The sequence below is a fragment of the Malus domestica genome, chromosome 11 (assembly GCF_042453785.1).
Source record: "Malus domestica chromosome 11, GDT2T_hap1".
NCBI classification, from domain to species: Eukaryota; Viridiplantae; Streptophyta; class Magnoliopsida; order Rosales; family Rosaceae; genus Malus; species Malus domestica.
In genome coordinates this window covers 5,152,767-5,164,181 of record NC_091671.1, presented here as the reverse complement: position 1 = coordinate 5,164,181, position 11,415 = coordinate 5,152,767, and the positions used below count along the sequence as shown (strand labels likewise).

General features: G+C 37.4%; 2 protein-coding genes across 2 annotated transcripts; both read right to left on the bottom strand.

Moving 5' to 3' along the window:
* Nucleotides 1-541: 541 nt before the first annotated feature.
* Nucleotides 542-904, bottom strand: LOC139189390 (uncharacterized). The gene has a single exon (XM_070808336.1). It carries the CDS (start codon nt 902-904, stop codon nt 542-544), a length of 363 nt encoding a protein of 120 aa, XP_070664437.1.
* Nucleotides 905-2,528: 1,624 nt separating this feature from the next.
* Nucleotides 2,529-5,344, bottom strand: LOC103447309 (peroxidase 4-like). The gene is made up of 4 exons (XM_008386507.4): nt 4,996-5,344; nt 4,040-4,231; nt 3,763-3,931; nt 2,529-3,203 (listed from the first exon to the last, which is right to left on the bottom strand). The coding sequence occupies exons 1-4, from the start codon at nt 5,224-5,226 to the stop codon at nt 2,812-2,814; spliced, it is 984 nt and encodes a 327-aa protein (XP_008384729.1). The 5' UTR covers nt 5,227-5,344; the 3' UTR covers nt 2,529-2,811.
* Nucleotides 5,345-11,415: the final 6,071 nt, after the last annotated feature.

Below are 11,415 nucleotides of genomic sequence, written 5' to 3'. Positions count from 1 at the left end.
ATATATATATCTTCTTCTCTTTAATGCTTTTCCAATCACTTCCCATGGGAGAATCCACTATGGTATTTTGAAAAAGCATCTGAATTTGTCTGACATTGTCCCACGCTGGGGCTTTGCTGGTATTGCCCAATACTAGGGTGTTGTTAGTATTGTGCATAACTGAATCTATAGCATGTACCTCTCGCTCCATCGCTTTAATTTTCACTAGAGGTGAAACAAAGAACTGGGAAAATCTTCTCAAGGCACCCATAAGAAACTCTGGCTTCACTTCAAAATGGTACCAGGTATGCTCTGCTTCTGTGTATGCATTTGATGAACCTCCATGCTTGGACAAGTAATTTTCATACGCATTATCATCTGGAAACTCTGTACTCCCCATGAAGAGCATGTGTTTTAGAAAATGCGCAAGCCCCTATGCTCCAAAAGGATCGCATAAGCTTCCTATTCCAACACACATTGCTGCTGCTGCTTTCTTAGTCTGAGAATCTCCTCCCTTCCCGCTTTCAGTTATCGGCAGTCAGCGGCGGCTTCTGAGCCGACATCAGTTCGGCGCTCGCGCTAGAGCCTCCATTTGGCCAACAATAGTCGTAACAACAGCATGTGTGTTTCTATAACACAATCTGGGGGCCTTAATTACGCCAGACTGCTCGATCACCATGCTTCCGTCAGCATCTTGCTCAGTGGCAATGTCCTGAAGAAACCAGTTGGCACTTCCATTGTCGCCGACTGCATGCTTCAATTCCAAAAGCTCAAAGGTCAAGCTTTCATCCCCGGTAGGGTCCACAAAAGTCTCCTGGTGATCGGGAACTTGTCGAATGTTACTCACATCCTCGAATCTGAGAAAGAATGTGCTAGTGATGACATCACCGAACAAGGGGCGCTCAGAGTAGATATCTTGGGACATTTTGTTCGGTGATGGGAAACACGGAGGCAAGCAGCGTCGTTTTGTTACTCTAAGAAGCAGAAGCTTCTGCTTTCTTCTGCTTGAAATTGACGTGGGCTGCTGCCAGTCGTTGATTGTCGACAAGGAGGCTCCTCGAAACAGAGGACATGGTGGCCGCATCTCGAGGTGTGGTCAGTGAGATAACGGTGCTAGACGAGCTCGGCCTGATCAATTTTGGGGTGCTGGAAGAGAATCTGAACCCAGATGTAGTTTCCAGAGAAGACGAAGGCGACGAGGCAAAAAGGTTGCTCACGTCAGAATTCTGAGCGATCTTTGTCTGGATTTGGAGGATCAAGGGATGTTCCGTTGTCTAATATGGAGTTAGAAATGGTAGAAAGATATTGCTTGTTCATGGAGATTGAATGTTTGAGGGGAAATGATGATGATTTGGTAAGGGAGATGAAATTCCTCTGGGTGATGGTGATGGTATTAACGATTGGTTGGAGAGGAGTGCGACACGTCGTCGTCTGGCAGGACGAGGAGGAGGTGACGGAGGAGATCATTTTGGGCAATCTCATTTTGTAGCAGCCTGCTGAGCTATGCTGTGTTTTGGTGGGGGTTTCTGCATATTCACGATGGAGGTGAAAAAATGAAAAAGAATCGACACAACTTTTTGTATCGATTCCCACAGACGGCGCCAAATGTTGATGCACAAAACCGGAGGTCTTGGAACAACGTAAATCCGACTATGAATCTGCAAGAAATGTAAATAACACAAGATGTATCGTGGTTTACCCCAAGGTTTGGGCTACGTCCACACTGATGTTGTATTTATGTGAAAGGTGAGGGAGAAAACCTCTGAATATGAGAGGGGATGTGAGAGGGATGAGAAGGCTTAAGAAATGGCCTCCCCCTATTGTGAGGGTGAGGAGTCCTTTTATAGAATAAGGGCTCCTCACTTATTACATATTTGCCCCTTCCTTTATTACATAATTACATTTGAGTCCCCTGAGTATTTATACGAGATCTAAATACGGATGTCCTAAGTATGATACAAACATAAGGCAATGAGCTACATTGTTTCCCATTACGAGGAACATGGGAAGAAACATCTCCAGTGATCGAGTATGTAAATAAAATGACATTAAGGAAACTTTTGTTGGAGCTTGAAGCCTTAAAGAGCAGCTTCTAAAATAAACTCAAATTCTACAATGTTTATTCTACTTATGTTTTTTGAAAAATAAAATTATGTGTTCCCTTTTATTAATAAAAATCAAACATATATGTTATAATATAAGTGAAGGGATAATACGAAGTGGCGGTATCTCGTATACTTAAAAAATTATAACGTTTGGTACAACATACAGAGTTGCAGTTGCCAAACCAGGTCACCACATATCTAGTGGGCTTTGGCATGCCAAGCAATAATGAAATGAGGCCCTGTAAAGTTGGGCCAAATTGGTGTAATTTTATTTGGATTTGAGCAAAGTCAATGAGCTAGTAAATTCGGTATTTACAAAAGGTGAATCCGAAATTTACTGTTGAGAGTGTAGAGATACCACTATATTGTAATGTTTGTAGCAACAAATGCTTGTGACTTTAAGATATTAGATTGACGATTTCATCATAAAAAAACACCAGGAAATTGGAAATTGGAAATTGATTGATCATCACCATTCACTTTGTTCAATTGAAAGTAAACAATCCATCAACAATTAATAATTGGTATTTCAACGCCTATAATTTCAATTCTTTGAAACTAAAACATACTTTACTTGTTGAAATAATAACAAAATACCTAATAAACCCTCACTTAACAAACAAAACCTTCATTAGCAAAACAAACTATATATAACCCAAAATTATATTTCTCCCAGCTTCTGGGATTTTTGGTTTATTCTTATCAGAGAGAAAGGTCCTTTTCTAAATTAATTAGGCTTCCTGCAGTTCAATCTAATCTCGCCCTTAGATCCAGTAAGTGGCTTGTTATCTCCCATCTTGATCATTGCCTTGGCAAAGTCAGCATTGAAGGTTTCAGCATTGCCGCTGTAGGATTTAACCAATGAATCGGTGGCTCCGCCGTTAAACAAAATTTGATCACTGTGGAGGAGACCCTTTCGGTTGACAAGGTTCTTGAAGTAGGCAGTGTCGAAGGTATTTGGGGTCGTAACGTCTAAAGGTGCAAGGTTGTTGTCTCCGGAGCCAACTGTTCTTGGACATGTGTTTTGTCTGGTCCTGGCAAATGAAGCATCAATGTTGGTCTCGTTGTATACGCGAGCTCTGAAAGTTGTACACCTTGCTTGTCCAATTGTGTGAGCTCCTGCCATATCATGTAAAAGCAAATACATTTAATTGAGAAATCAAAAGGAGCACATCTAATCGATATTGTTGGTGTTACATATGCTGTCAAATTTTCCATCTAGCACCACACATTCAAATAGAGCTCATTCCATCGATATCTCAAATTGACTGTCTAATAATATGAGTACCTGTTATTCATCTGGCAAGATAACATTTCATTAAGTCATCATCCATTTTGTTTTTATCTAGCTTATAGATGAATCAAAACGAAGATCCTTCCATTTTTTAAGGTTCTTTTCTCATTTCAAAACCGAATCCTTGTTAAACTAACCGGGGGTTCAAATCCGCAATGGTAATTAACCGACCAAAACCAAAGGGCTTTGATATGATATTTTTTTTGTCCTCTTTTATTTCGTACATTGAAGAGACAGCTACCAACAGCTCTTATTTTAGTGGTATTCTTCTTTTCAATAATGTTGGAAGGGATTTTAATTTCAAATTTGCCCTCCCGGTTGACCAATGAAATGACAAAAGAGCCAGCAAAAGATGTACATAGTTAAAAGGAAGCTGAAATTTACCAGATAAGGCTACCAAGTCCCTTTGAGAGAGACCTACAGCTCGGAACCTGGTGACGAGCTCGTTGAGGGTGGCAGTAGGAGGAGGGATGACTCCACTATTGGCAGCCGATAGGCTAGCTGTCTTTGAATCCCTTCTTCCAAGTTTAACCTCCCAACTTGGTCCTCCAAGCTGCAGTAAAATAAAATAAAAACCGTTAAATTTATACTTAACTTAGACGATTAAAATCTCCCTAAACCTAGCACATAGTTACTTAAATCATGTAGTTTTGTTACTCACAATTTGAACGGAGTCTCGAGAAGCAATAGCTAAGATATCAGCACAGGAAACGACGCCGGGGCATGCCTTTTCCACTTGGGACTTGATCTTGTCCACAACCTCAAACCCTCTTACCGAGTTGTTATTCGGGCCTGCAGTCTTCTCACCGGTGAAGGAAGAAGTGTCGTCCAGTAATAGAGATCCATCACAACCCTGGTATGATGCATGAATTCAACAACATATGATTAGTATTAGTAATTAATAACAATATCCACTAATATATATTGACTTTTATTATTTGGTTTGAAAGTGAAGAAATTGAGGTTTTACCATAAGAAACATGGATAGAAAGTAACTGGAAAAAAAAAATTATAACAACATCTGGACTGCAACATAGTTAATGTACAACTAGAAAATTACCTGAACACTAAGGAAAATCTTTTTTCACCACCCTATTTATCACCGTTAGATGAATTTAAATTTTAAAATCTATGTAGTGGATAGACACAAATCTCAAAATTTAAATTCATCCAACGTTAATAAATACAATGGGGTGCATTACGATCACTTAAAGGAGAGCAAAAATGTACTCAAACACTAATGAGAAGTATAAAACATATGGTCAGTGTCATCAAATTAGAGGTCATCATTAGTAGTGATGTTAGAAACTATAAGAGGTGTTATCAATTCTATTATGGTTGATAATGGAAGAGATTCATGTATTCCCTCTACAGAGTTGTAAACAGGGAAATCAATTCATGTATTGCCTTGTAAACACTATTCACTCATTCCAAATCTCAATGAAATCAATCTTTCCCTTCATGTTCTCTTTATCTTAACCACCACGGCATCCATACTAGATGATATGTGATCAACATTATCCAACTTTTTAATTAATAGTATGATCACATAAACAGATAATGTGTTTAATAAAGAAAAATTATAATAGAGAGAAGCACATATTAAAAAGAAATTACGTTGACGAAGCAGTCATGAAAGTGAAGGCGAAGAAGAGAAGCGCCCATGCGCTTTTCTTTAGATACAGCAGACTTGACAACAGATTTGACTGTATCAAAAACTTTAGGACAACTCTTAGAATAGAAATTCGTAGAGAGTTGAGCAGAAGAGCTCCCAGTGAAACCCACAAGAACACCTACTGTGACAATTATCAATATGGAACACAAAGAAAAAGTATTACTGAAAGCCATTGTTTCAAATTCAAAATGTAATTGAATTAACAACGTTTGAGAATATGGTGTTGCATGGAGAATACAATAGGGTTATATATAGAGGAAGATAAAGTGGGGAGATTTTCTGGATGACAGGTTAACCTAATCCGAAAGACTAAGACTAAGCAGTGCATGGCATGACAATTTCTACTTCTAGTATTTAATTAGGAAGAGTTTGCTTTTTAGTTGAAGGGATCAACTAGTAGTACAACCACAGCAGCAAAGAATGCGATGGATTGAATGATTTGGATGGAGAAAGGTGGTAAACCTTCAAAGGCACGTTTACGTGAAATGAACCAGCGGAGACAGTCAATGTGGGAATGGATCAAATTGGTCATAACTTTTGGGGATCCACCATTTTTTGTCGTTAATAACTTTTGGGATTTGGTGAAGATACCATGCAAGATTTCGACCAAAAAATAAATAAAATACAATGCCATGCAAGAATAATTATTTCGTAGCTCCAGAAAAAATCTGATGTAAATTATCAAGTCTTGAAAAGAAATACAAGGATGTTTTGCGGTTGTTGGTTAAACCCAAGAAGAAAAAGATCCTTTTACTTTTCTTTAATTTCATTTTATTTGTTATGTTGGTCTTTGAAATGATAACACCATTGATTTGGAGGTTAATTTCAGGGACAAAGTGTCCAAAAATTAGAGAGGAGACACAAAGGAAACACTGAATTGGGCATGCTCACTTACAATGAATAATATTGCAATGAATGAGTATCATTCTATTCATGTGTTAACTAGCAACTTAAGGAATAAAAAAGTAAATGAATCATATACTAAATTTTAAGTATGACATAATAAAATGAAGACACGATGAGAATGCTTATAAACAACTCGATGAAATGCCACTTTGGCATAATTCGGTGAATATTGACAAGTGATGCTCGACATGCCTCGATATCAAACCTTACAAGTTGTCGAAATATCCAAGTAGCACACATGGAAGCTTTCAACAAATATAGGTAGATGATAACATACTCACTATGTGCTCGACTAAATGTATTAATAAAAAAAATTGAATTTTTTTTGCACTATGACACCAGGAAATTAAAGTTATGATGCACCACTCCTAATAGCCTGTTAGATATACATAAATGAAATGCTAATTGCCAATGCGTGTAGGAAACAATAGTTCATCGGTACTACCTACAATGGTGTGCGGAAATATGATGTTATGGACAAATCTCTTTTGATGTAACTAACTCGTTGTTGTTTTCAATACTGCTATAGTGGCAAATCCATGGGAAATAAGTCCTCTCCCGTTGGTAGAGAGCTATCATATTCATAGGGAGGGTCTGGAAGTGACATTTGAGTTTTGAGTGTCACAATTGACAATGTCAGTTCTATGTGTAGCTAATCAAGCAAATACTGGCATTGTAGCAAATACGACTCTTGAATTATTTAAGAGAAATATCGGGCCATATCCCAGCCTTTATTTGTCTTATCTGGTAAGTATTCTGGACAACGAACTTGCATGACAAAACTACGCATGTGCTTTATACTATAATTTGTAAAACCGTTAGTATTAGGTTCGATTAGGTATGGGTTTATAATTGGTATTGTCGATAGCTTTTCTTGACTTTCGACTTTTATTTCAAAACACCAAAATTTCAAAGTTAGGCACCATTGCAGACCTTAAAAATAAATAAAATAAAAGATTATATAAGAAAATACCGGTTGATGGATTTTCTTAATTTCATGGAGAAGATACGAAAAATTGTGAGAGCAATTATGTGTGTGTGTGTGTATAGTAAGGAAATGGATCATCACTGGATCCTTTTCCTAGGGATTCTAGGAATCCTATAATTGTGTCCGTTCATCGTATATCGTACGGTTATAAATCATTTAAAATTTAAAATTCAAATATAAATAGTATCTAACGAAAACTAACCGCACGATATACGATGAATGAACACAATTGCAGGATCCCGAAAAAGATCCAGCGAGGATCCTTATATAGTAGTATAGAGAAAAAGTAGTAAAAGAGACTTCAAACTACTCTAAACGTATTATATTTGTCTCTTCAGTCAAGAAAAATGGCCACCATTGCTAGTCTAGCTAGCTTCTCAAAATTCAAGAGAACTTAATTTTTGAGGCTAAAATCTGGGGACTGATTTAGATCATGTTTCATGCACCAATAATTCTCCATTTGTCGATATACAGACAAGAAGTATGCACTTTGTTAAAAAAATTTGCCACTTAGTATTACGGTTTAGTGGTATTTATCTTCACTTGTAAGTAAGAGGTCTTAGGTTCGATTCTTGCCAAGGTAAATTTGAACTATATTAATGCTAACTCATTATGAGGCTAATCCCTTAGAGTAAATAATATCATTTGTTCAAAAAAAAAAATTCACACATTTTGATACCAAATTTTTAAATCATATTTTGTAAACCACATGATGTGGTGACTAGATACTAGACTCCTGCTTTAAATCATTAAAAATAAGTTCAACCATCAATGGTCATACCATTTGATCTACAAAAAATGGTCCAAAAATTTGGTTTCCCTAATACTTTTCAAAATAAAGAAGCTAAATAAAATGTTGGCTATCTTATTAAGATAAATAGAATTTAGTAGGGTTCACGTTCCTTCCAACAACAACAAAAAGTTGATTTCAAAATTCTAGTGTATATATAAATTTATTTGGAAAATGTTTTTCATTTGTTAAGCATATTGTAAATAAGAAAATTCAATTTCGATGTCTAGGCATACATTCTTTCTTTTTATAATTTTTACTTAGTAACTTTCATGTGTTAAGCTCGTGGTCAAAGTTAATTAACTACTAGCAGTGGCGAAGCCACGTGAGGGCGAGGAGTGGCGGCCGCCACTTCTCTTGCCGGAAAACACAGCCCCAACACAGGTTCAGCCCCTCCCCTCCTAAAAAACCTAGCCCCTCCGCTCCCTGTCTGTTCTACGGTGAACTGGTTCTGCTGCACTACAACATAGTGGATTCTGCTGCACAATAGGCAACGGAAAGGAACGGAGCAACAGAGTCGTTTCCTCTCACAGTCTCACTCCAGCCATTTCTTTTCATAGTCTCACTCCAGGCTCCAGCCACTGAGCCATTGGCTTCCACTAGGCCAGAGCCTTCAAACTTCAATTCAAAGGTAAATTTATAATCCCTACCTAACCCTAAATAATTATTTAATACGAATTTTATTTAATTGGTAATTTAGTATAGAAATAGAATCATATGAATATGGTAATTATTAAGGGTACAAACGTAATACAGTACAATTAGTAATATAGTTAGAAGGTTGTTAGTATTTGGTTAAAGTAGTTAGGATTTTTCTTATAAAAACTGTGTGTGTAATCTTCATTTAGTTAATCCAAATCCTATTTCTCTCTCTAAACTCTATCTCTCTCTCTCTCTCTCTCTCTCTCTCTAAGATCTTTGTGTTCATTCTTCTTCATCTTACTTCTTAATTTTCCCTTCAATTCTCAAACATTGCAATGTAGTTAACATGGTATCAGAGCCACAGAGGCTCACGCCATGGATCTTGGTGGTTGATTCCTCTTCTCTCATTACTTTCTATCGTTTCCGCGTATTTGATCGTTTATGCTTCCATATTCATAGTTCTTATTTTTGTTATCTGGATTTTTCTGCCAAGGGTTTTGTGTTTAGTTTTGGGGTTTCTTCTATAGGTTTCAAGATGAAGCCGACAAGACCAGTACGACACCATTACTCGACCTTCACATGGAAGATGTCGGCCCTGTCCTCTTCCTTCACCTTCAGAACTTCGGAACAACCTGAGCTATGGAGGCAGGCCAGGCGGCAATCCAAGTCGGAAATTAAAAAAAAAAATGGCAAACAGGAGGATCTGCCTGATCACTGTAACCAATGGCAAAATCTGAGGGTTGTCAGATGTTAAGTGTGCATCATCAGTTGTAGTATTGCCTGTAACATGATCAGAAGGTGCATCATGTGTATTTCATGGATGTTTGTGATCTCTTCATTTCTCACTTGGGTTTTGCTCAGTCTTGGATTTCTCAGTGTGTGTGAGCGAGAAAGGAAAGCCATGGTTACTGCTAGTCGGTAGATTGATTCGCCAAGGTTTCTAGTTTGCTTTCTCTGTGGTATTTGGCTCAAGATTGAAGTTCTTATCAGGTTCTTGATTTCTGGTTTTCACAGTGCACTTAATCTGTTTGGTTAAATGTTTTAGTAAGAAAATGCTCGCTATTTTGTCAACTAGTAAGGCCGATAGCCAAAGAGTGGTATATTGAATTTACACTCCGCTTGTTCGTCTTTCTTGTGAATCTTTTTTTGGGTTCTTCCAGTTGTTTGTGATATTTGTTTTCTAGATTCTTCATGTCAAGATCAATGTTTGTGATATTTGGGATTCTTGGATTCAAGAATATTGATCATTGCTAGATTGTGCAATTTGTATGGTGGTGTCCAGTTCTTTCTCTGCTTCATTGATAGTCTGCAAGTTTATTGGGTTTAATCTTTCTGCAACTCGTACTCTCCTTTATCACAATGTCTGAAGTATGGTCGTCTGAACCTCGACAGGCAGAAGGAAGAGAAGTCATCTCTGCATCTTGTTGCAGCTCGTCACCAGCTTTACCAGGTTTTGGAACTAGTGACAAGTCATTTGGAACATTTGACATTGAAGCTAATATTGATGCCCTATCAACGACAGAGGGGTCCCCTGATCTTGCCTCCATATGCATGCCATTAACTGGAGCAATTTAGGTTTCTATAATGCTAATTGAAGGAATGATGCAGTACTTTCTTTATTACAGCCTATACTGTCGAGTCTAACCAACTCAATTGTTAGCATGAATCTACAGTAAGTTCGGTTATATGATGAAGTTTGAAGAAGTTGTAAACGGTAAATCCCACGAAGGGTAATTCCATGATGTAAATAGGAAAATCCCACGAACGGTAGAAGAAGTTGTTAACGGTAAATCCCACGAAGGATAATTCCATGATGTGAGTAGGTAAATCCCACGAAGGGTAATCCTACATAGATGTTAATTTTCTGTTGTTGAAATTGTGAAGGTCGATGCCACTGTTAAGAGTAGTTGTATTTTGGTAAGGGCGATCTCGTGGTGCTATAGTTAAGGCTAATGCCACACTATAGTTTGTTATTTTTTCTGTTTTAAAGGCCAATGCCAATGTTAAATGAAGTTGATGATGGTAAATCGCACAAAGGGTAATCCTGCAAGAAATTGTTATAACCGGCTTGAGGGTGCGTTACAATTTTATAAGAGGTTGTTCTTCAATTGAAGCTCATGCAAGAGGCAAATGAATATTGAATTTTTGGATGGAAAAATTGTATCTGCAAAAGGTGCAAACTTCTATTTGGTTTACAGTAGCTACAGATGTGTAAACATCAGTTTGTGGGGCTGAACTTCTTTGGAAAGAACCAATAAGAAATTGCGCAGTTTAGTGATGCCAATCAGTGCTGGAGAAGTTGGAGTTAACAGCAAAGAGATGCCAAACAATGGTGGACAAGTTGGAGGCGAAAGCAATGTGATGTCAAAAGCTTCTCATGCAATTTCCATGCCATGGGCCATGGCACATATGTTTGCAGCTGATTGTTAATATTGCCTAAGGCCATGGAGTCACATGTTTGGAAGTGACTGTGGCTGGCGGGACCAAGGTTTCTGATAAAGAATTTGTTGTGTCAATAGAGTTGCACATGAGATTTTGCTGTGGGATTGCAAGATTGCAGATGGTTCAACATTGTGTTCAGTAATTGCATAAATGTTTCTCCAATCTCAAACTGGGTTACCCCAGTTGAGATTGAGGGAGAGTATTAAGGGTACAAACGTAATACAGTACAATTAGTAATATAGTTAGAAGGTTGTTAGTATTTGGTTAAAGTAGTTAGGATTTCTCTTATAAAAACTGTGTGTGTAATCTTCATTTAGTTAGTTAATCCAAACCCTATCTCTCTCTCTCTCTCTCTCTCTCTCTCTCTCTCTCTCTCTCTCTCTCTCTAAGATCTCTATGTTCATTCTTCTTCATCTTCCTTAATTTTCCTTTCAATTCTCAAACATTGCAATGTAGTTAACAGTAATGCACTAAGTTGGTTATTGGTTGTTGATTATTGATATGATATTATGAAATTAATTTTTAGGGTGAAAATTAAAATTAAAATTATTGATTATTGATTAATTAATTGAATTATTACATAATGTATACAAT

Coding starts and splice junctions, on each gene's coding strand:
- LOC139189390 (XM_070808336.1), bottom strand. CDS start 904: ATGTCCCAAGATATCTACTCTGAGCGCCCCTTGTTCGGTGATGTCATC.
- LOC103447309 (XM_008386507.4), bottom strand. CDS start 5,226: ATGGCTTTCAGTAATACTTTTTCTTTGTGTTCCATATTGATAATTGTC. Junction 4,232..4,995: donor TTCATGACTGCTTCGTCAAC/GTAATTTCTTTT, acceptor GCATCATACCAG/GGTTGTGATGGATCTCTATT. Junction 3,932..4,039: donor CTCGAGACTCCGTTCAAATT/GTGAGTAACAAA, acceptor ATTTTACTGCAG/CTTGGAGGACCAAGTTGGGA.